Below are 25,777 nucleotides of genomic sequence, written 5' to 3' on the forward strand. Positions count from 1 at the left end.
TTTGAGGGGCTGCCACACAATTTATTTCCCAAGGCACCTGAGGGCAGGACAAGACGTAAGGGATTCATCCAATCTAGAACTAAGGAGAAATTTCCTGGCAGTGAGAATAATTAATTAATATTTAATTAATCAGTGGAATGGCTTATGTCCATAAATTGTGATCTCCATTACTGGATTTTTTTTAAAAGAAAGATTGGACAGTAACTTGTCTGGAATGTTATAGGCCAGGGTCTCCTGCTTGAGCAGGGGATTGGACTAGAAGATTTCTGAGATCCCTTACAACTCTTATTCTGTATTTTCTGTTTTTATTGTTGGTGGTATGATGTACCTAGAGTAATGTACATAAGATAATAGCCATATAAATCTCAGAAATACACATATACTCTTTGCTCAATTCACGTTATTTAAATTATTTTCTAGGGAACACAGCTTCTGATAAAAATAGGCTTGTTGCAGTTATCCATAGTTTGTTAGCTTTTGGCTTAGATAAAGATCAAGAAATTCACTAAGATAACTTCTATTTATAATTTATGGAATTATAAATGGGAGAAAGGAATGGCTGGGTTATTATGTATGTCTTTAGTTCTGGATAGGATGTGATGCCTCTTACATTCCTTCCTGAAAAGGTACTTCAAGGTGTGCATAAACATGCGTGTTCCAACTGGCAGTTTTTCCTTAAAGAATCTTTCATGGCCTTGCTTGATAGCTGCATAAAGCCAGGAAAATATATGCATGAGGAACTGGAGGAGATATTATGCTTTGGAGCACATGTAAGTTTGCTATTTTTCTTTATTTACAAGGTGACTCTGGATGGCATAAAAATGATCTACAAAAAATATTCTACTTTTAAAAACTAACTAAAGTAATAAAATGGCAATTGGACTAAAATACACTGTGACAAATTGAGACTCCAGTCACCCAGATCCAGGTCTTGGGAAAAGAGCCCAGTTTTGACAGCCTTAAGGCCTGCTGGATCATGACCCAATCATATATCAGAAGGCAGGTTATTGCAAAAACAGGGGCTGCCACCCAAAAATGCCCCTGAGGTCCCATAAAATGAGATTGAGATTGCCTCAGTGCGGGAGAAAGCAATCTTGCAAATAACCCAGTCCTCCGCCACAAGAGACTTCATTTGTGATAATTATCTTGAATTCCACCCAGAAGCTTGATGAGAACCATTGCACCTTGGAAAGTAGAGATGTCAGGTGGGTATAAATGAGGAACTCTTAGAACAGTACCAGCACATTCTGAGCCAATTGAAGGTTGTGGATGTTCTTCAAGAGTAGCCCCATGTAGAACATGTTGCAATAATCCAGTCGGGAGGTGTCTAAGACATGAGTGATTATGTTGGTGATTTCTTAATTCAGAGACCACTCATGACCAGGCAGCTACTTGGATGAAACTGGAAAATATGAGGGTATTTTTTTCAAGGAGGTGTTGATGGGTACAGTATGCATACCTCTCTAGAGTAGCTTTTTTGGCTGCAGATGCAAAGGGTTGTACAGAGGAACTGCAGATGAAACATTTTAAACTTTAAATTTGTGCGTTTCCTATGATGGTTGTGTAATTTAATTGGCCCTTCTCTTGCCTTTTAAAGTACCTCTTTATTGCCAGATTCTTGCTTTCTAACAAAAACTTTTGAATAACTTACTTTGAAGAGAAGCCACAGCAGGGCTTGGGTTCAGATTCTCCCATTTCTTTACTCTAATGTAAGTTGCACAGTTGTGGTGGATTTCATGCTGCTTGTAATGGCTTAACTTGTAGGAAATCTTATCCCTTGCTAAAGGGAGGGGGCGGAGAGAGAAAAGGAGAGAGAGGGAGACTGACTTTATTATAGGTTACTGACAGACTTCATTAAATGAAAGTATTAATTTTTCAGATCATTTACCCCCTCATCCTTTCCTTTAGCTTCTTTTGCATTCCATCTTCTATTTCATTCATAAAAGGAAGGCAGAGAAAGTTTAGCAAAAACCAACAGTGAACCGTATTGAAGTTCTGAAGTGAAATCTGACTGGGCAAATTGGAGATGTAGGCAGGATCAAAGGCTTGTTCATCTTAGAGGAAGCTGGTTTCCTCTTTATGTCTTTACTGGGTTCATTTGCTGCGAGTAGGAAATAACAAAACAAAGTCTAAGTCTTAATTGAGAACTTTTTTCTCATACATTGCTAATTGTTATCTGGTAACTAGCTGGGACCTAGCAAACTGTAACTCTGCTTTATAACCAAAATTCAGTTTTGAAGGAATTTGACAGGCTATTTGAAAAACTGCATCTTAAGTCATGTTCTAGTTGTAGTCATGTATGGACAGAGCCCCATTTGATAATTATTTTTTTATAAATTAATGAAGAGTATAAAGTGTATATTTCCTCACCAGGTCCTCACTGGTGCTTAGTGCTTTCATTTGCTTTGCAGTATTCCAAGCAGCATAAGGCTTGTGATACAAAACATTTTTTGGGCTAGAATGTCTGATTGTAGTTTACATTATTCTTGTTTGAAACTACAGATTTTTTTCAGAGTTTTCAAATAAACTGAAACAATTATCACCTGAATATTTAATTGTTGTGGCACAGCTGCTTCAAAGAATTGCTCAATTGTCTCCTTGTCCTCTTCACATACTGAAGCCAGACTTTCGACATAGCACAGTTATAATCCTTAATAACAGTCTTGATGCACGGGAAAGTGTATTTGCATTGTGACACACAAATATTTGGACAAAGCTCCTGTGAGCTACAGGAAAGGATGGGTCAGATGCTGAGAGTTAGAAAGAGGCAGAAGAAAGGGATGAATCTCAAAGGTAGTAGAACACTACCTCATATACAGCTAATCCTCAACCTACGACCACAGTTGAGCCCAGAATTTGTTGCTAGGTATGTTGTTAAGTCAGTTTTGCCCTCCCATTTTACGACTTTTCTTGCCACTAGTGTTACGTGAATCGCTGTAATTGTTAAATTAGTAGCAGGGTTATTAAATGAATCTAGCCTCCTCCTCAACTTTGCTTCTCAGAAAGTCATAAAAGGGGATAACATGATCCCACCACACTGCAAAGGTCTTAAATATGAGTCAGTTGCCAAGCATCTGAATTTTGATCACATAATGGTGAGGATGCTGCAACGGTCCTACGTGTGAAAAATGGTCATAAGTCATTTTTTAAAGTTTTAAACTGATGTAACTTTGAACGTCACTAAATGAACTGTCGTAAGTCACTATATACTCATCATAGTCTGATTTGCTCAGAGATGTCAAATCAATTTGCTTCAATTCATCATGTCCTGCATCTTGCTTGGACAAAATTTACCCACAGGATTGTGGCAACCCTCATTTGGGTTCCATCCCACCACTAAACAAAACAGAAAGCAAATATGACATATCTTTAAAAAATTGCATGTAACTTGAAGTAATGAATACTTAGATATAATTATTGTATGCTTAATTTACACTGTAGACCTCTTTATTCATGTACCAAGACTTTATCTGTGTTTCTTTTATTGTAGACCACAAGGTCTGCGAAATGGCCTTACTTGATTACTTTGCTATGCAATGTGCTTACTTTTCATGTTGTATCTCTGTACATACTGTTCACCACATCAGAGTGAAAGCAAAAAGGTATTTAGTGGGGCAGAGGTGTAGCTGAAATGTTTGGATAGCACCTGTCAGCAGCTCCTTAAAGCAGCTTCATGCTGTAAATAACTATGTGAATTTCCTGTGCAACAGCATATTCCCTGGGAAAGATGCATTTGATTTAAGATGTCGATAAGCCCTATTTGCGCACATACATCCATTCTTATATGAAGCCCTGCACAATTCCAATGGCTACCTAGTAGATCTCTGCTTTGATCTCAGCATGAGTCCTGATTGGAATGAGGCTGTTCAGGATGGTTTTGAACTTAAAAGCAGGACAAAAAGTTGGCTAACGTTCAGTGTCTTTTTCAAAGCATTCCAGTGTTGTCATTGTTCTGGTGAAAAATAAAATTCTTGTGCCCTTAAAAGAAAATTAAAGGCATAGTTCAGTAATATCAATGCATATAATATCATTTTGATGGATTTCCCTCCATTCTGATTTTAAACAAATTAAAATATATCTATTAAAATATTTCTAAGCTAGATAATGCAAAAATGAAGCCTTGAATTTCTAGAATTGGGCATCTGATGGAACAAATTATTGCCAGGCTATAGACAAGATGGGCAATTGACAGCAAAATGTGAGAGGCAGCTCTTATACAGACCTAATTGCCATATTAGAATTGGCACTTGTAAATTATCTCCTTCAAAATTTCTCCTCCACTCTGAGGTGTTACAACCTATTACCAGAAGATGTCAGCCTAGCATCTTAACATACAGCAACAATTTTTGTCAAAAAATGTATACGCCATGCATCGTAATACAGATGGTCCTCAATTTATGACCATTCCTTTAGTAACCATTCCAAGTTACAGCGATGTTGAAAAAAGTGACTTAAGATTGTTCTTCACACATATGACCGTTATAGCACCCTGTTAAGTCATATGATCTTGATTTGGTTACTTGGCAATCAACATGTATGTGTGATGGCTGCTGCATCTTGGCATCATGTGATCGCCATTTGTGACAAGCAAAGTCAATGGAGAAAACCTGATTTGCTTAAAAACCACATGTTTTACTTCACAGAATAGCCCTAGAAATCTGCAATTCAAGTAGAACAAGCTGGACTCTGATTGTAGTGATGAAGTTCTTGCATTAACTTCCTGCCTGGAGAATGGATTCCAAAAGAAAATGAAAAATGTCTCTTTCATGACCTTTCAGTGGCTTTCTCTGGAGAGAAGAGCTTCTCCTGAAACTAGTCAAGGTTATACTTTGTCACAACATCATTCTCTTGATTGACAACATGCTGAATTACAGGCTATTTCAAGTTTTCACAGAACTTGACAAAAGCAGATATCACAAGTTGAATAATGGACTACCACAAATATCAGTGCTATTCCCTGCACTTTTAATTTATACATCCATGACCTGCCTGAACCTGTTTCTTGGAAATTTATTTATGCCAATGATGTCAATCTCACAGTCCAAAGAATCAACTTCAGTGATGCAGGTGACATCCTTTTTCAAGACCTTTAGATGCTGGATGAGTAGTTCAAAAAACAGCGCCTCCAACCAAGTTTAACAAAAACAGAGGTAGCTATTACTCTACCTCAGCCATAGATATGCAAATTACTAGCCCTCCCCGAGGTTCTGGAGTCATGTTTTACTGTGCAATAACTCTCTGAAGTATCTGAGGGTAACATTGGACAGACCACTAACCTTCTGACAACACCTGGGAAAAACAGCTGCAAAATTGAAAAGATGCAACAGTTTACTGAACTGCCTGGCTGGAACATCTTGGGGACAACAATAACAATCATATTTTAATTCCCTTCATGTCTTGCAAGGACAGAATTTCAGACCAATTGCTAAGGCCTCATTTTTTATTTTCGTGACATGACATCTGTGATAAAACCTTGCCATTTATGGGATTATTATGCATGCATCCTGCTACCTTGTTTGCTTTAGATTGCATAAGCTCCAGCATATTAGATTCATTGTGTTTTTCCATTAATTTTATTACATGTTCCTTTCCAACAGTCCAAAGTTCATTTTTCAATAGCATTTTACAACACAATGCTTAAGGTAACATAAACTTAGGTAATTTGCCTCCAATTTGGATAGCTGAGTCACTTTTTGAAATATATTTCTGTTTTCATTATGCTTTATCAGGTATTTTACTTCACTGCTGCCTTTTCCTTGTATGTCAATCAATATCCAAAAACTAAAGTAACTTTTTCCTGGTAATGTTCATCAAGACTTATAAACACATCTTTTTTTAACTGATATGTTGATGCACCGATATCCAGCAAGAAATAGTTTCTTTTCAAATTCAAAATCATGTCCAATATTAAGTAAGAATTTATTTACTAACAAAAACAGTTTCTTTGCCTGTATTTTGTTGGTTTTGCAATTCCTGTGCAGACATATTTTTTTAATACATTGATCTAATCCAGGGGTAGTCAACCTTTCTATACCTACCGCCCACTTTTGTATTTCTGTTAGTAGTAAAATTTTCTAACCGCCCACCGGTTCCACAGTAATGGTGATTTTATGAAAACCTAATGAAAATGTTTTTAAATAATGCTATGATTTTTTTTTTTAAAGTCAATTAAATTTTAAAAAAGGAAAGTGCTTCAGTATTGGACAAAACCCCTACCTCCCACCATGAAAGCTGGAACGCCCACTAGTGGGCGGTAGGGACCAGGTTTACTACCACTGATCTACTCTCTCTCTGTTGTATGGGTCTTACTTCTGTAAACTACATTATACTTTAATTATATGCCCCTTTTTGTTGAAGTAATGACAGATTATATTTCTCCCTTTTAACTTTGTTTAGAAAATTCCCTTTATTTTTCAGATCAGGCTGGTGTGACAATTATATTCTCAAGATAAACATCCATCATGAAGTTTGATTCACTCTACCATATATTTATAGTTTTCTGAACAGCTTTAACAGCAGTTCCGTTTGTGACTGCAATGCTATAGGTGCTCAGAGCTTGACCGTGGCTTCCTGATGGGCACACAAACTCCTCATTGGAAAACCATAATGGGAATTTTCTTGTTTAGTTTGTGCCTGGTACATAACATTTCCAGTCAATCTTTATATCCAGATCAGAGCAAACACACATGCCACTCAATACAGCTAAAAAAAAATACAGCTAGATGTTTATTTATTAAACATTAGCAAAGTTCACAACAGAGTTAAACTGGCAAACTGAAATAAAAGCCAGGCCAAAGCAGAAAAAGAGAAACATGAGCCGTCACCATCCCAAAAGGGCATGGCTTTAATCCTTTTATGTTCCTAGCATAAAGTTATATCTTTAACCTTTTGTGTAAATAGCAGTAGCAGAAGGGAGATGGAAAATGGAATTCCAGGTAGTCTCTCCTCTAATATTTAGCAGGAAGAAAGTATTTAGGGGAGATGGGATGATGTGTTCAACAACGGAGACATTAGTTTTCTTGTTTGATTATCTCCATATGCATTCCCATCCCCTACCCCCAAGCAGGTAAAAATCTTTTATTAGCAACAAGACAAATATTTTGAGTTGTCAAGATCTCTCAAATTATATGGATTTAATTCAAGCATGGAAGCAAAGTCAAAAATGAACAAAATATTTTGGTTGTGTGGTTTACATTTCACTTCTTTGGCATTGTGGATTCTGGCCAGACCCCCCTGCTGCTTGTATGACAGTTAATCTTTAAGAACAGAAGTGATCCAGAGACAACTCCAAACAATCCTCTTGTCACACACAATTAAAATGTTTAATCATTGAAATCAGTATCAACTACTGCAGTTTTGTCAAAGGTTTGAACACTTCCAACACATTTTTGCAGCTTGCCTACACATGGGGAAGCATAGAGAAAAGAAGTCATCAAACCTGGCTTTCCTCAACCTAGAAAACGATTTTGACTGTGCTTCATATAACCTGACAGGTATTCGCTATGTGACCATGGTATGCCCAAGCTAATCGTAACATGAATCTGCTGAGTATTATGTGCCACCAGCCCAGTAGAGGGTTCCTAACTGGTTCGCTGAGCATGTACGCATGCACAATTGAACAAAAATTACTTAGAACAAAAGGAAAACAAGAGCGGCAATTAAATCTGCCGCCTCGAGTCAGCTAGGCTTCGGAAGGTAGAATAAAGGTAAGTATAACCCAGGGGTGGGCAGGCCCACTTTAAAAGAAGACAAAAACAGAACCGGTTCCCTCTCTGTTTGAAGGCAGCACTACCAGTTCGGGAGAACCAATCCAAACCGATAGAAACCCACCACTGCACCACCTTTCTGATAGCTTTCCTGCAAAGGTTGGCTTTGTGTTATCACTCTTGCTGTTCATTCTCTTCATGGATACTATCATGCAAATGTCTGCATCACAGTGCATTCTGCTCTACACTGGTGATATCCTGCTTATGGCTAATACCAGAGAAGAACTGCAGCACTGCACCCAGACATGGAATGACCACATTCGCCAATCTAATCTGCATCACAATATCAAGAAGATTTGAGTTTCTAAGATTAGTCCCAGTACCTACAGCATCCAGGTCAGCTGTGAAGTTCTAGTGAAGACAAACTGCTTGTGTTATTTTCCGGAGTGAAGGGCAGGAGGCTCCAGTAATGGTATTATCACGCCCAATTGGCCACGAGGCTGGGATGAAGCTGAAGCCACGCCTCTGGGCTCCACCCTTGACTTCCAGTTTCATCTCAGTCCAGCCACAATCGAGACTTAAACTTTTTTTTTCTCCTGATAGTACTTCTACTGGACCCTCCTTGCCATCTGCAGCCTCCTTGAAAGCAGCTCCCTTGGAATCAGCTCCCTTCTCCCGCTAGCAAGTCACCTACTGTAGTTTCCATTCTGACCACCAGGGAGAGTGATTTAGTTGCTGGGGGCTGGGAAGGTTCGGTCGCCATTTTGAGCCGCACCAGCCACGTGGAGGCAACCCCTGGCTCCTGGGTGATCGGAGGGGATTGCAGGCTCGAGATTTCCAGCCCCATAGCCCTCTGTCGCTCCGTCTGGCTTGCAAAGGGCTTTGGCGGCTGGAATCGATGGAGCGCTTGCAAGAGCGCAAAGAGTTAATTGAGGCTGCAGGCAAGCCGCGGAGCGGCGAAACGGCACATGGGTGTTTGGATCCGAGGCAAGCCTCTGGGGCAGCCCCTAAAGCACACTGTGCTTAACATTGATGTTGGGGCTGCCTGGAAACTGGGAGACAGATATTCTTTTCCATTTTTCCTTCTCTTGCCTGCTGCAGCCAAGGAGTGGAGTTGGAAGAGCATCGAAGAGGCTTCGCAAGAAGGGTGTGAGTATTGCCACATGGCAAGATGGCGGAGGAGACAGAAAGGTCCCCTTTCCCCCCACATTCCCCTGGGGAGGGCCCATCTTCCAGACAGTGCCCCACTGCCTCGGCTAGGGCACAAAGGGCTGCTTCTGTCTTTCGTCCCTCACGTGCCACCCAGAGGGATGAGCTTAGGAGACATAGGGCCATCTCCAAGACCTTTTCTAGGGCAGAGAAGTTAAGGGCCCAGCATTCCCTCCCCCCTCCAGGATTCCCAGCTTCCCTAGGGAGATTTTTGGGGGAGGTTTCCCCTTTAGCACCCCTTTCCCTGGAAGACCAAGATCTGGATTTGGGGGATTCCTGTATGCAGGTGGGCCCCATTGGGGATCAGCCTTACCTAGGCCTGTCCTGACTCCCCAGGCTGGGACATCTCAAGACCCAGTAAATTCCTGCTGGGATTGATTGGATGTGGACGATCTTCCTAGGGAGTTGCAGAGTCTTATTGAAAGGGCCATTTCCTCTGGCATTGCTGTTGGCTTGCAGCAACAGGCCGCTCGGTCCTTTGCAGCGGATCAGGGCAAGACCCCTAGGCCAGCTGCTCTCAGGCACGTCCTCTCACTGGTCCCGTGAACCACCCTGTATCTCCTTCCCTGGCCAGTAAAGGTTCAGTGTCAAGGGACAAGGCCCAGAGGGACCCTGACTTGTCTGAAGATAAGGAAGATTCCAAGCCGGAGCCTCCGGCTTTCACTGGCCTTTTTCCTCCAAATTTATTTCGTTCCCTTCTGCACAAGAACGTGCCACTGCCCAGCTAGAAGAGGGTAAAGGGGCTAAGGAGGGAGCTAAGAAGGGGGTTACAGTGGAGAAACCTCAGGACCCAGTCTTTTCTGAGCCCAAGGCCGTTAAAGAGGATATCCCTGCTCCTCACCTATTTCTGGAGGTGGTGAAGAAGCAATGGGAGAAGCCTGCGGCCTTTCCCAACCCTGGCAGTAATGATAGACATTTTTATCATATTGAGCCAGATATCTCCCAGGGCTTACAGCTGCCCACTGTGAAACCCCTGTGGTCGCTTTGGCGTCTCCTACCTCTCTGGTAGCCAGGGATGTGGCTGACCACCTGAAGGCAGATGACAGGAATGCAGAGATGATGCTGAGGAAGACGTTCCAGCCTGCGGCCTGGGCCATCAAGGCAGCGACATCTGCTTCGTTCTTCAACCACACAGCTATCCTGTGGATGGAGAGGATCCAGGAGCACATCCCTCTGGAGGATGTGTTGCTTCACCAAGACTTAAACAAGTTGGTGGCGTTGGCGCAGTTTTCGGCAGATGCCACATTGAATGCCATGAAGTTTGCTTCTAGAGCAATGGTGTCGTCCATTGCCTCTCAGGGATAGGCCCCGTTTCCAACAACAGAGTGAGTGCCCCTTTCGAGGGGGAGGTGGTCGCCCTTACCGCCGGGGCAAATAGGTCGTCTTTGATCTCACCCATTGGTGGTTGCCTGGCTATTTTTTCTGAGGCCTGGGCAGAGATGTCAACTGACGTTTGGGCGCTCAGCACAATTACATATGGGCTTCATTTAGAGTTCCTTTCTATTCCCCCGAACGTCTTCCGCACGTTTCCCCCGGCTCAGAGTGTAGAGAAATGCAGTCTGATGCGTCAGGCTATTAAACATCTGCTTGACATAGCTGTGGTGGAGCTGGTTCCCAGCGGGCCAGGTGGGTTGGGGGTTCTATTCGAATCTGTTCCTTGGGCTGAAGGCTTTGGGGTGGGTGGGTTGGAGAGCTATTCTGGGCTTGAAGTTTTTGAACCAATATTTAGTTTATCGCAAGTTCAAGGTGGCTTCCCTTAAGTCCATATTGGCAGGTATGCAGGAGGGTGACTACATGGCCCCTATAAATTTCACGGAGGCTTACCTTCATATTCCCATCCTCCTAGAACATAAGCGGCTCCTCAGGTTCTCTTACCTGGGCATCCATTAAAAATACAGGGCCCTACCATTTGGTTTGTCATCAGCACACAGGTCCTTTACCAAGGTGCTGGCGGTAGTGGCGGCATACTTGAGAGGTTTTCCCATCCAGCTACATTGTTACCTGGGTGACATCCTTATCCAAGGGGTGTCGCCAGATCAGACTAGGGCGGACCTTATGCAGGTCATAGACACCCTTCAACGTTTAGGTTTTTCTTTTAACTTCGAGAAGAGTTCCCTCAACACGTCCACCAGGATCCTTCACTTGGGGGCAGTTATTGATTCCTGTTCAGGGAAGGTTTTCCTCTCCCTGGACCGTAGATCCAGTTTGGTTAGAATTCTGCTCATTCACATCCAGTAAAGTCTTTCAAAGGAGGATTTACAGTCACAGACCTCATCTGGCTTGAAGAGCTACCAGGCCGATATCTGCAAAACTTGGCAAGGAGTCTTGGAGACTCCGAACCAATTAAGTGAACTAATTGTCTCCTGCAAACTCCACTCCCCTTTCGCTCTCTTTTTTTCCTCGGGGGGGGGGGGATCGTCCCATCTGTGGCCTTGATCTTTAGCTGTTCCCTTCATCTGGCCACTCTGCTCATGCACACACTGGAAACAGGCTCCAGCTGTTCGTCTGCCTCACTGATGTCTGACTCTGAAGGCAGCTGATAACTGACATACGGCTCTGGCCCCCTCTCTGCCTCCGACACAGAGCCTTCATCAGAGCCTCCCCCAGACTCCAGGATTGGCCCACGTTCCTCCCCTACATCCTCACTATCCGAATCTGCTGCCAGCTCTGCTGGCTGTTGGCAGTCCAAAACACTGGGCACGTATGTTCCTTAGGATCCCATCTGCAAAGTGACTCATTAATGAGGTGGTGCATGTGAAAATAAATGCAACATAGGTGCGTAGAAGGAGACCACTGGCGTACTCTGCGATAGGTGTATGCCAATTTACCTAAATCAATAATCCAACCAGTAGCATTGTATGGAGCTGAATGCAGGCCACCCACCAAAAGTGCTGAGCACCCTTTACATGCCATGGGGATGTGGATGCTTGTTTAGTCATTAGGGGTTTGTTTGTTTTTTACTTTCTTGACCATGTCAACAGTGATAATAGTGACGCACAGATGGACATTGCACCAGTAATAGAAAATGTGGGGAAAACGCATACAACGGTATGGATATTTTCTATGCATCTTTACCTGTACTGCGAATGTTCAAGTATTAAAAAATCAAATCCAAATGTGCAGAGTTCGAAGGAACTGAATTATCTTCTGCCTATAATGCAGGAATCTCTCCAGTCTGGCAGCCTTTTGTGGTTGCACAGGGACTCTAGACCAGCCACGCACTTGATCCCTTCTCCCTATCAGGCTAGATCATCTCATTTTAGACTGTAATTTCAAGGAGTAAACACCATTTTCATAGACCAGATGTGTGTCCAACCTTGATGAAAAAGACAGATTGTTGGACAAAGTTTGTAGCAGTAAAGAGTGGTTAATTTTAAGGAATAGATCATTTGTGAAGTAGTGTATTAGTATTTGGAGGGAATCAGGACCTTTAAAACCAAAAGATTACATTCTGAAGAAGGAAAAAAAAAACTTACCCGTTTTACAGTTCCAGTATTGTTTGCATCACTTTTCTTATCAAGGGATTTACCATCAGGCAAGGGAAGTATTTGGGCCTATTATTATTATTGCAGGATATTATTTTAGTGAACAGTATTACAAAACTGAGGAAAGACTTGGTAATATGTATAATAAAATGCTAAGAAATAGAAACTAGCATTAGCAACATGTATGAAGGGTTTCTCTTTTAAGTTTGAAAAAGTAGCTATTAATTTGCATATATTCCTAAATTTAGGTAGAGAATGTTTGGATTTGTGACTTAAGTTTCTGTAACAAAATCTCATACCTATATTGTATTTGTTTTGCCATTGACTTGTTTACTAAGCTTCATAATACTGCATTTTCTTAATTCTTGAATAGAAACTTTGTGGTTTCCTAGGTTCGCTGAATAGGCTTGTGTTTCTTATTTAAAGTGCGCACTCAGCACAATGCCATTAGATCTCGTGCTAAGTAAGGACATTGCTTTATCAGCACAAAAATAGAAATTTTTATCAGGTTAAACTCAGGTGACATTTGTTACATTTTAGTACTATATATAGCCTTTTTTAGCAATTGGTAAAAAATTTAATAGAATTTCAAAGATGCTGTAACATGGAATTACTGCCTTGGAATTTATTGTAAAATATGGCCTTAGCATTCTCAATATGTTGCAATGTAGATGCCTTTTCTCAGGCATCCTATTATGTTGTAATAGGGTCTCCTGATTGTGCAGAGTGTTGGACTGGAAGATCTCCCTTCCAATTCTGTTATTCTGTTATCATCCAGTTCTTATTTGTTAATTTGAGATTTGCCAAAGATAGTTTATTCTGGAAGGGCAATGTAAAAGAGCATAGATAACTTCAGTGGTCAGCTGTGTGTTACAGGACCCTCCCTCTTCTTTCCAACAATATAAGTTTTAAAAGGAAGATGCTACTATGTATGATAGCTTTTTTTCCTTGATTCAAAAATTTTGCAGCGTTTTGAAACTGACATTGTTTGCTATTCTAATCCATTTTTATAAAAGTTCGAACCCAATCTTTAAGTAGCTTTGAAAAGTTCTACAAGGGTCAATAATCTGCCATTTTTGTATTTATTACAAATTCAAGAGACTAGCCTGCAAATAATGTGCAAATTAGCTATAGAGAAAGATTTCCAGAGGAGATTGCAGTAAATGAGTAATCTTATTCAATAAAAATATTACATGCTAAGTTTTGAGACTTCATTTTATCATTATATATTGATAGGATGTGAACAGTGCTGCTGAATGTATAGATACATATATTCAGCTATTGCTCAGAACTGTGGTTGGCAAGAATCAGGAAATTGTTGCTAGCATTTAAAGTAGGACTTCCATTCTGTCTACTTGCTTTGAGAAAGCCATAGTTCCGGTATACTATGAAGCCTCAGTGTTGCCTAGGGATGTGGTGGTTCAGTGGTTAAGACGCTGAGCTTGTCAATCAGAAGATCGGAAGTTCAGAGGTTCGAATCCCTAGGGCCACATAACGGAGTGAGCTCCTGTTATTTGTCCCAGCTTCTGCCCACCTAGCAGTTTGAAAGCATGTAAAAATGCAAGTAGAAAAATAGGGGTCACCTTTGGTGGGAAGGGAACAGCGTTCTGTGCGCCTTCGGCATTTAGTCATGCCAGCCACATGGCCACGGACAGCACTGCCTCTTCGGCTTAGAAACGGAGATGAGCACGGTCCCTAGAACCGGAAACGACTAGCACGTATGTGCAGGGAAACCTTTATCTTTGCCTATTATTGTCTAAACAGGACTGTGCTTTTTATAAGTATCAGTGGGCAAGACCTCAGGTTAGGGGCAACTATAAATCTCTGTTTTTCCAGAAACCTGCCCTGAACAAGGAGCTAGCATACCTGACATTGCTAGATAAGCTCCTTTATTGTACATAAGAAGCCACACAGCTGTACAGGTACTGTACCGATGACCTTCCTACTGCATAACACACAAGCTGTCTATATATATCATCTCCAGGTTTTAATGCTTGAGTCTGTTCCTTGTCTTTTCAAATCAAAAGCTTTTTGGCTTTTCTTTTCCTAACCTTGAGGTTCAAATGTAAATTCTCCGTGTTCCCACAGTGATTCTCTCTGGCTCTAGCTATGCTAGTTCCCACCTCTCCTTTCAGTCCTTACCTAAGAAACAGTCTCTTGTCACATTTTATTGAATCCATTATATAGCACATAGCTAACTTTTCTGGGTGGCATTGCTGAATTTTTCATAGACAAACTGTTGATGATCTGTGAATAAACTCAGTGCTAAAACAGTTTTCCACCTGCATCTTTTAGTTGGAGTAACTAGATTCAAGTATATAAACCCCAAGTCAGATATCTTTTTCTTCCTCCTTCTCATGTAAATTACTAGTGTATGTACAATTCTTGACTTCATTAGAGATTTTGAATATCGTTGTGAATTTCTGTCCTGCTAAAATGCAGAAAGACATGTAACTTTAAGCAGTATAATCAGGTTTATTTTCAACAAATTCTTGTTCTGAAAATGTTTTACTTAAATTTTGAACTTGGCATACTCACCATATTTTTCGGAGTATAAGACGCACCATGATTTTGAAGAGGCAAATAAGAAAAAAGTTTTTGCACTCTGCAGACCTCCCAAGCCTTCTGCAGGGGTAGGTTTTTTTGCACAAAAAGGAGGAGGGATGCAGAGCTTTGAAAGGCTTGTAGAGTGCTCCTGGGGGCTGGATTTTCTGAATTTACTCCAGTGCAGTGTAGTGGTTATGAATGCACTGTATTTTTCGGAGTATAAGACCTTTTTCCCTCAAAAAAGAGGGTAAAAATCTGGGTGTGTCTTATATACCAAATACAGCATTTTTGGCCTGCCGAAACCCTGCCCCCTTTGTAAAAAATGGATGTGCAGAGGGTTTGGGAGGCTTGCAAAGTGCTCCTGGGACCTGGGAGGGGGCAAAAATGGCCCATTTTTTGCTCTTCTTTTGCCCTCCCCAGCCCCCAGAAGCACTTTGCAAGCCTCCCAAACCCTCTGCACATCCATTTTTTGCAAAGGGAGCGGGGTTTCGGCAGGCCAAAAATGCTCGGTATATACGACACACCCAGATTTTTACCCTCTTTTTTGAGGGAAAAGGGTGCGTCTTATACTCCGAAAAATACAGTGTATTCATAACCACTACACTGCCCTAGAATAAATTCAGAAAACAAGGCCTATAAGACCTGTAAACAAATAAAAGCAAATATATAAGAAATAATAAGTCACCGAAATTAAAGATATGAGAGACATGTAGTTAAATCTAGTTTGCCCAAATATTGTGTTATTCATTTTGTGTATGTGACATTTGTACTGGTCCCTCTAGCATCCAGTCCACATTCATTTCCCATTCTTGATCTATTTCTTCTTGTTATAGGTCTTAAGCAATTCATTCCCATTGCAATCAGCTTCTTATTTTCTTGCCATACATAACCATCACTTTCCTCACAAAATGAGCAGAACCATGTTCTCTCCCATTTTCATGCATTTACACAAATATTGATTCCTTGAAGAAGGTTATGTATTATCCCTTCATATTTTTACCAGCATTTGCACATCTTTAAATGTTTCCATTCATGTGCTTGGTCTATGTTTTTCCATTTAGGAATAACTTGGAGCAATTCACTTTGTTCCAATTCACAAACACAACAACTACCTTAATCTTGACACTTTAATTTTAGAGCCAAACTCCTTGTTCCATTGTGCAACTTCATAGTCATTGCAAATCATTTGAATCCTTTGTAGCACAAATTGACTGCACACAAAAACGCATGACCTCACCATCATATCTCTGATTTCACCACAAGCTGCCCCTGTAAATTTATCCATAAATACATTAATCACAAGGTAACATCACAGTTCTCTGGTTAATGTTGAACCATTTCCTGAACTTTCTTTTTATTTTCCATGAGGTTTATTTTCATCACGTACTATTTTTGTTTCATTTAGCAGCATATCTTCAACATATTTGTACAAAACATTCCACAATGAAAACTAATTAACTTTTGTCATATGCTTTTTCAGTATAAGCAGTCATACAATAAACGTTTTTCTCACATCAAACACTTCCTAAAGACTTATGAAGAACAAAAATATGAACTACCCACTTCTATCTTGCTATGTTTCATGTTACTTTTACTCTTGAAAAGAGTTAAATGTAAGCTTAAAGATTTATCTGGGAAGAAAATAAGTGACATATTCATACAACTATGTCTGACTAGTGGTTATTAGTGTTCCTGGCTAAGATATGACCCTCCTATGTGATGGTATGTATGTCAGAATTCAGCTCATTCAAATTTTTATAAATAAACTGAAAAAAATGGTTTTTGGCTGAACTATAGTATATATAATTGCTGGAAATTTCTGCCTACCTATCTACCTACCTATCTAAAACTGGTCTAAACCAGTCCTTAAATACATATAGGCTAAAATTCTTCAAAGACACCTGTCTTATTAATTTGAAAAATAGGTTATATAGAGTAGTAAAAGTTGCTTTGCACATTCTTTTGAAAAGTTACAGACATGCTTTCTAATTTTCTCTATGAATATAATATAAAAGATGCAGTATTACAGGAAATACCTTGTATAAAATGCTGTGACTTAAATTGCCATTTTTTGACAGCCCTTTTAAGGGAAAATGGTCTTTTTTAAAAAAGTAATTACAACTTTATTTGTGTTATAACCTGACTGAATACTTAGCACAGGGTATTGGAAACATTGGTAACTATATTCACAAGGGCCACAAACATTTCACAGTGATAACTCTTATCTTTCGAGTGCAGAAGTATACTCCTCCCTTACAAGATAAAACTAAAACTTCCAGCTAATTAGATAGAAATATACTTTATATGTATGCATTTGTATGTTTTATGTTCTTTAAATTATCATTCCAGTTATTTTTATTGGTTTATGTTCACAGTTTTACAGTCTCAGAGTATTTCTAATAACTGGGCTGCTTTAGTTTGTTAAAATGTGCATCTTTAAAACTTTTCTCAGTTAGTTGTTAGCTTGCTGGTGTTTGAACTGCGCACCACCCAAGTTTAGTATGACATCATTATGCAAAGTAGCACAGACCGGCTTGTAAAAGTTCTTCAAGGAAGTTTGCACAAGCATCTGGACTTCTGCTTGTGCCATTAAACAGAAGGCATTAATCAATGTGCTAGGAATGGTAAAACTCAAACATGGACTTCTTTAAAAAAATTGTGCCTTCTGTCATGTCAGACGTTGGAAATACCGTCTCTGAAAATTCTCCGAAACTATTGAAAATGAGGCGCATCAGTTTGTTTTCGTTAGGACAGACTTTAGATGAAGATGGCATTCATTTTCTGCAGTCCAATTACAGTATGTATTGATGTGCCTTGATTATGGGAAATTTGAGAGCTAGTGTAATTTTTAAAAGATAGTGCTATTATTTGAGCTATAGCAATCAGTTTCCTTGCCTTGAAAATGAATTTGTGTACCATTTGCTGGAGAGGTCATTTATTTAAATGGTATTCAAATCATACATCCTTCTGTGAAAGGTAATCGGGCTGCAGTTTGTAAATTGCAAGATGTAATGTGGAAAGTGTATTCAGTATTGATACTGAATATAGTATTCTTTTTCTGTTTTTGTTTTGCTTCCTTAGGTGTAAGATAATATTAAAGCCCAGTTTATGCATTTGTTCTGTGCCAATCAAAGAGTTCATTATTTTTATTTGGAATATATTTTTAATCTATTTCTGTGTATTTTTTATTTTGTGCTTTGTTAGCTGCCCAGAATTATTTGATTAAGATATCCTTATAGTTTTTAAAAATAAATATTTTATAACTTTTGTACAAGAAAATGAAAGACATCTGAGGAGATTACTGAAGTAAATACAAGAAAACATTTCCATGTGTATTATTTGTCAATATTTTTGGGAAAAGAGAACAATTTACTAAAGCAGTGAGAGCTATAGTAGAAGGAAGAGGTTGGTAAATATAATCCCCCTTTTCTTATTCTAAGGATGCTTGCGCGATTTAACTTGAAACATGTTTCTCATAAGATTAGGGAACAAACAAGGTGAACTTGAAGGTAGGTATGATATAATTGCCATTACTGAAACTTGGTGGGATGAAACTTATGACTGGAATGTACTTATGGAAGGATACAAACTATTCAGAAGAAACAGACCTAACAAAAGAGGAGGTGGAGTTGTATTATATATAAAAGATCACCATATCTCTACAGAAGTACACAAAACCAAGGATAAAAATCTCCTAGAATCCATATGTCAATATAAAAGAGGGGAAAAAATGACATTGCTAGGCCACCCAACCAAGCAGAAGAAAAAGATGAACTCTTTGCTAATCAATTAACAAATGTATGTAGTAATGGGAGACTTTTAACTACTCTGATACAAATGGGAGACAAACACAGGAAGTAGGAGATTGGATTTAGCTGTCAATTTTTTCAACCAAAGGTAGATGAAGGAACTAGAGGAAAAGCTATACTGGATCTAATTCTTACTAATAGAGAAGAAATGATAGGCGTTGAAGTTGCTGGAACCTTGGGCGAGAGTAACCATGCCATATTGAAATTCAGTATAATGCTAACACAAGCAATAGAATATAATCCAACCTGTGTGTTAAAGTATAAAAGAGCTGATTTTAACAAACTCACAAAGAGCCTAAGAAAAATTCACGGATAAAAATGGCAAGGAAGTGATCGGCAGTAGAGAAATGTTAGTATCAATTTATAAATCCTAAGTAAGACCACATCTGGAGTGTTGCAGCCTTGGTTACCACATTACAAAAAAGATGTTGAGACTTTGGAAAACATGCAAATAAGAGCAAGTAAGATGATTAAGGGCCTGGAGACATCAACACATGAAGAATGGTTGCAGGAATTGGGTATGGCCAGTCCAGAGAAAAGAAGGGATAACATGTTAGCAGTATACTAGCAGTATTCCAGTATTTGAAGGGCTGCCACAAACAAGAGGGGTACAATTTATTTTCCAAAGCACCAAAAACGAGATAAACAATGGATGGAAACTAATCAAGAAGAGAACAAAGCAACTTGCAATTGAGGAGAAACTAACAGTGAGAACAATTAACCAGTGGAACAGCTTGCCTTCAGAAGTTGTGGCTGCTTCATCACTGGAGGTTTTTAAGATGCTGGACAGTCACTTGTTTGAAATGGTATAAGGTCTCCTGTTTGAGAAGAAGGACTAGAAGACCTCCAAGATCACTTTCAGCTCTGTTCTGATTGATTTATTTCAATTAGTATATTTTAAAATTTCTTTTTCATTTTGTAAATAATACACATTGAATAGCTATTTCCTGGTGTTTTATTTGATTCTGGAATTGCAAATAGAGTCTAGCTCTGAAAGTGTGTGGCTTATGTTTTTCCTTCTTAAACAAGATTATACCAAGTAATATTGTTAATGTAATTCCCATTTTTGTTAATCTAATTATCATATTTGAGCTCTTTTCTAAGGAAGAGCTGTCCAACAAAACTGACCAAACCATGAATCATCCAAACAATTTTGGCAAATTTTCCTTACATACAGACTTGACATTCTCCTATGGTAATTCTAGTAGCACTAAAATATAGAAACTGATCCAAAGTAATATTTGAATTGAGGACTTAAAGTTCCCAGGCTAGTTTTAATTTTGTAACTTGGTGAAATGAACATGCTTGGATTTAAAATAAAATGTTCCAGTCATACATATTATAAATGTTGGAAATGATGAATCATTGAGCATTATAATAGGTTCAGTATAGTTCTTGATTTAAATGGCTAGCTAGAAAGAAACGTTGTGGTTTGAACTGTCTGTTGATAACCTTAATGTATACTTAATTCTAGTGTAATGCATTCTCCAAAATAGCCACTCTTGAGTTAGCTTGTTGAGGTGGTTGTATAATTTCTTTTTTAATTATAAAAAAAATAGTAATAGGCATTTTAACAGAAATATAGCCATTATGTTCTGAGCACTGTCCCCACAATCAAAAAGTAGAACTTCAGGAAATTTTTGACAATTACTTTAACTTTTTAAATGAGCACAGATTTCCTGCACTTCAACTAGCGAACGAACTTACTTACTTACTTACTTACTTATTTACTTACTTACTTATTTACTTACTTATTACCTACTTACTCACTCACTCACTCCCTTCCACAGAAATCTGAAATTGGATCGGAATTTTAAATATAATTCCTTCAGGTGCATTTTTTTTTACTCCATGAAATACAGCATACCCCAATTAAATACTTCACTCTTTTCCCCAGGCCTTTCTGCCTTGTTAAAAAGTGGTAGGTGATTGACGCTACATATGAGGAGATGTAATGAGTCCTTTGTGCTCTCCGAGCTTTGTTATTTCCTTGCATGTATTTCATTACATTACCCAAACTAGGTAACATCATCAGCACTAGCACTGATAATGTTACATAGTTTGGATAATGGAATGTCTGCAAGAAAAGAACCAAGCTCAGAGAGCACCAAGGACCCGTCATTTTAATGAGTTGCAAATATTCTCCTTTATGGAGATTTTGTCTGTTTGATTGATTGATTTCTGTAGCCATTCACCTTAGGAAATGATTCTGGGTGACTTACAAGTCAAAACATATATTACTATTAATTTTAAAAAAAACAACATTTAAAACAGTAATTATAGTAAAACAGTAGAAAACATTAAAACATTTAATTCAAAGTACACACAAGAGCAAGATATCTGGCCCGTTAACATTATAGCCAGGAAGTAGAGCCCTTGGCACATGTGACACCTGGACTTGTAGCCTAGCGAGGTTTGTCGAGGCCATTCTAATCTGTGAAGGAAGGATGTTCCATTGAGCAGGGGCCGCTGCAGAAAAAGCTCACCTTCTAGTTCCCGCCAAATGACATTCTTTGACTGATGGGGTCTGCAGCATGCCTATTCTATTTCAGAATAGAACGGAATGGAATTGAATTCTTTATTGGCCAAGTGTGATTGGATACACAAGGAATTTGTCTTTGGTGCATATGCTCTCAGTGTACATAAAAAGACAAGATACATTCGTCAAGAATCATCAGGTACAATATTTAATGATTGTCATAGGATACAAATAAGCAACCAGGAAACAATATCAATATAAATAGTAAGGATACAAGCAACAAAGTTACAGTCCTGCAGTCATAGGTGGGAGGAGATGGGTGATAACACCTTGAATTGTACTTGGAAACACACTGGTAATCAGACACGTGGCAGCATTCCGCACCTGTTGAAGTTTCCAAATGGTCTTCAAGGGCAGTCCTATGTAGAGCATATTGCAGTAGTCTAATTAGCAGGTTACAAGGGCTTGAGTTACTGTGAGCAGGGCACAACAGATGTACCACCTGAAGGTGTGCAAAGGCCCTCCTGGCCACAGCTGCCGCCAGCTCTTCGAAGCCACAAGTGTAGGAGGGCCTCCAGATTGCACACACCAAGTCTGTTTGGGGTAGTGCCCCCCCATCCAGAACCAGAGATGGAAAATCTTGGTCTCCAGGGAGGTCCAGATACCCATAGCCACTTCGTCTTGCTAGGGTTGAGTCACAGTCCGTTTTTGCCCCATCCAGATTGCATTTTGATGTCTTCATTTGAGCTTTTCATAACTTGTTGGGACAAAACATTTGAATGGAATGCAAGGATTTAACTAAAAGAACTAGCCAGACCCCAGAGGGCAGGAGTATTGAAATCCAGACATTTGAGTATGCAAGAAACTATCTTTTCTTTTTAATTTTTTTTAGACAGAATAGAATTGTTCAGAGCTATTCCAGAAAGCAGAACAGGGAACAGTGGATTGCAATGAAGCAGATTTTATATCAAAATATTTCCAAATATGTAGAGTTCAACAGCAGAACAACAGCTATGTTGATTCTCTTTTGCTTGAGGCGTCTAAGCAAAATCTGGATGGCCATCTGTTGGGGATGCTTTAGTAGAGGATTCCTACAGTGGGCTTGACTAGGTGATTCCAATTTTCATTTTTTATATTTTGTGTCTATGATTTCCCAAAAGAATAGCTTCTGAATTGTTGCTCAGAAAGGAAGCCACCTATTACTGGTGGAGCCAGTAGCAATCTTCTGTAGGACATGATACTTAGGGAGAGGAAGGGTAATATTTTCATCTGGGAAAATACCACGGACATAAAGTCTTAATTCCCTCCCCACCATTTCAGTGTCGCATTGCTGTAGATTAACCATGACGCAAATGGCTGTGTTTAATGTGTGTGTACTGTTAGTGTTAATCTGAAAAATCTTTTAGTTTGGTTCTAAGTGCCTATTGCACATTTGTGAAGAGAATAGTGATTTGTGCAGAGCTTTTTTCATAATATCTTTGAGCTGTGGCGAATTTAGAATCAAGAAAACTTTGGGGGAAAAGTGGAATTTTTCCCCACTTTCTGAATCTTATAGTTGGTATTTCTGATTTTCAAGCTGAAATATTATATGTATGATGGGATAGCAAAACTGCAGGTGGCAATCTTAAGCAATAAAGGAAACCAAAGGTTTTTAACGTTTATGTAGGATGTAATCTCCTTGGTTGAGCAATTGAGATAAAAGACATAAAAGTATTCTAATTGCTTGGTTGAAGATTAATCCTGTATTTGAACTGTCTAAATGCTGCCAAACTCTTGTGTCATTAGAATTTGTCCAATTCAGTTTGCTTTATTGCTAGCCAAAAACTATGTGAACTTATGAAACATAGATTTATTGTAGTCTACAATCCTGCTTTTTAGAATAGTAGACGGAAGCTGAATCCTCTTTAAATTATCTGCTTATTTCTATTTTCGTATCCTGATAATGCAATGAAATGTTCCTAAGGCATGCAGTCATAAACTGCTGAATTACTAGTGAAATATTGCTAGAAGATAGGGACTTGAGACAGGTAACAAATAAAATTGAAAACAGAATCTTTTGTAATAATGTTTTAAATGTGAGAATGTAATTATTGCTGTTATGTGTGAATGGAGTACTGATAAGCAATGAAAAATACTATCTTTACTTTTGAATATGCTGTTTACATTTATTGAAATAGTGGATAAAAAAATTAAGCACGGTTTTGAATGTAGAATAGCAACAATGAAAAAAGTAACATTTTTGTCAAATTTCTCTTTGGGACATAACAATAATTTCCGCTCACTGGAAGTTACCACAGATTTTGTAACTAAGTAAGGTCTTAACTCAAATGGACTAGTTGCTTTATTGCAGGAAGAAATTATTCTGCAGAGATCTACTATGAATCAAGCTCTATGTTTATATTTTAATAGTCAAATAAAATATAATAATACAATAAAACATTCAATATTTTAACGTGAAGAATAAATTCAGGCAACAATAAAACAATTCATTCACTTTCCAAAATAATTCATTTTTTTTAAATTGCAGAAGGCCAATAATGTAGAGAACAATCTAATTTCCAGAACAAGGTGGTTCCATAGCACAGGAATCTCTACTGAAAAAAACAGTGCCTGCAGCTCTCAGCCCCCCCTTTGCATTAATGGAGAATTCAAGGCACTTTCTGTTAAGAGCCAATTAGCAGATCAAATGTGCCGAAGAGGATAATTCTGCAGGTATTTGAGCATCAAGCCACAAAGGGCTTTTTGTAAGTCAAAACCAGCATTTTAGATTGCACTTGGAAGCTGATAAGGAACCAATGCAGGATGCAAATCATCGGCTTGGACTAAGTATCGTAACTTTTGCCTCACCAGCTTCAGTTTTCCAGTATCTAGCTAGCTTTTAACTATTTTTTTTTAATATTTAGAGAAACAAAATCTTTTAACACATGAAATTATATATCTAATTGCAAATTGTAATTGCAATTGTATATTTTGGTTTCTTTAAAAGAATGAAATATTGGATATGGATATAACAACGTCTTGCAAACCCTATAAATTAATATTGCTTATAAATTAATAAATAGTATATGTATATAATATTTATTGTTATAGATAAATGTCTTTATGTGTTTTCTATGTGTTTTTCTTTCACATAGATGTCTAAAAGAATTATTACGATTGAGAATTGTCTTCAAAATTGAGGCAGCAATGTGCAAAAAGCTCAAAGCAGTATATATATTTAAAGACAGTAAATAAAGGAGTGCCTTGGGGATTTTTCCACGGTGATAATCTATTTGGTAGATGTATCATTAATTATAAAGTATATTGCAAATATTCTGCATACGGTATTAAGGGAAGCTTTGTTTTAACAATGGGTTATTCAAGAAAGTAAACCTTTAAATGAACCAAAATAACTGCTCAAGAAAAAAAGCCTCTAGACAAAGAAAGTAAACTAGCCATTTAGGTATCTGATTCCGTTTTTATAAATCGCTGTAAAATGGCCTTTTCTGGGGATGGAATCATTTTCCCTCCAGCTATTCTCAGCGTGAAAAGTTTCTAAAATTGTCTAGAACAGGAAAGGATTTCTGATGACCCAGGCCCGGGTGATGTGCCTGCACAGAATTGTGTTGAAACCTTGCAGTGGAATGAAGAGTTTGTTTTGAAATGCGGTGGAGAAATTCTACCTTCTAATAGTTACTCATTGTCTGTTTTGGTAAAAGGTATATAGTTGAAATTTGCCCACATTGCAAATGAATGCAAACCATACAAATAATTGTTACTGGCTTAGGTTGCTTCTCTAGGAGAGAGACTTGATTACATCCCATTAATGACATTGAAATCTGTTTTGGGTCACTGAGATCCTCATAACCAGTGGTGAATCTGGCAATATACGTCAGTGATGGCGAACCTTTTTCTTATGGCATGCCAAAATTGTGTGTGCGTGCCCACTCAATACTCCCTGCCCACCTGTGCATGCGTGCGACACCCCCCCCCCAATGCATGCATGGGCGACTGCTCCCCAGGCTTCGGAGGCTTTCCTAAAGCCAGGGGAGGGCCAAAATGGTCTCTCCCACCCACCAGAAACTGGAAACATCATTTCTGAACTTCCGGTTAGGCTGTTGGGGCCATTTTTCGCCCAACCCAGGTTTTAGGAAAACTTCCGGAGGCTGGGGAGGGCAAAAAATGGGCCCAACAGGCCAACCTGAGGTTCGGAAATGATCCATTTCTGGCTTCCAGAGGGCTTCTGCGGGGGGCGGGGGAGGCCGTTTTTGCCCTCCCCTGGCTTCAGGAAAGCCTTCCAGAGACTTTTCTGAAGCCTGGGGAGGGCAAAAAACAGCCCCAACAGCCCAACCGAAAGTTTGGAAACGTACTTATGGTTTCAGAGAGTCATGAACCAATTAAGTGAACTAATTGTCTCTTGCAAACTCCACTCCCCTTTCGCTCCTCTTTTATTCCCTATGGGAGGGGGCATTTATTGATAGAGCCGAGGTGGCGCAGTGGTTAAATGCAGCATTGCAGGCTACTTCAGCTGACTGCAGTTCTGTAGTTCGGCTGTTCAAATCT

At 39.1% G+C, this 25,777-nt stretch overlaps 1 protein-coding gene and 1 long non-coding RNA gene across 8 annotated transcripts in view; both read left to right on the plus strand.

Moving 5' to 3' along the window:
• The window catches only part of FRYL (FRY like transcription coactivator), a 156,118-nt gene that overhangs the window by 16,363 nt on the left and 113,978 nt on the right, over positions 1 to 25,777 (plus strand). For 4 of the 7 annotated variants that reach the window (XM_087724765.1, XM_087724766.1, XM_087724767.1 and 1 more), the window contains exon 1: positions 17,570 to 17,744. The exons of the other annotated variants lie outside the window; for them this stretch is intronic. In XM_087724765.1, the coding sequence (XP_087580891.1) occupies positions 17,585 to 17,744 (160 nt within the window). In that variant the 5' untranslated portion in view covers positions 17,570 to 17,584. Of the gene's footprint in view, positions 1 to 17,569; positions 17,745 to 25,777 lie in introns of those variants that run through there. 7 annotated transcript variants of the gene reach the window in all.
• Positions 637 to 5,936, plus strand: LOC148043916 (uncharacterized). Its single transcript, XR_015697834.1, has 2 exons — positions 637 to 770; positions 4,644 to 5,936. It is a non-coding gene; the product is annotated as an uncharacterized LOC148043916 (long non-coding RNA).

This window comes from Thamnophis sirtalis, unplaced genomic scaffold, assembly GCF_051295495.1.
Source record: "Thamnophis sirtalis isolate CommonGarterSnake01/CBP01778 unplaced genomic scaffold, rThaSir2_p1.2 scaffold_10, whole genome shotgun sequence".
Classification (NCBI taxonomy): Eukaryota; Metazoa; Chordata; class Lepidosauria; order Squamata; family Natricidae; genus Thamnophis; species Thamnophis sirtalis.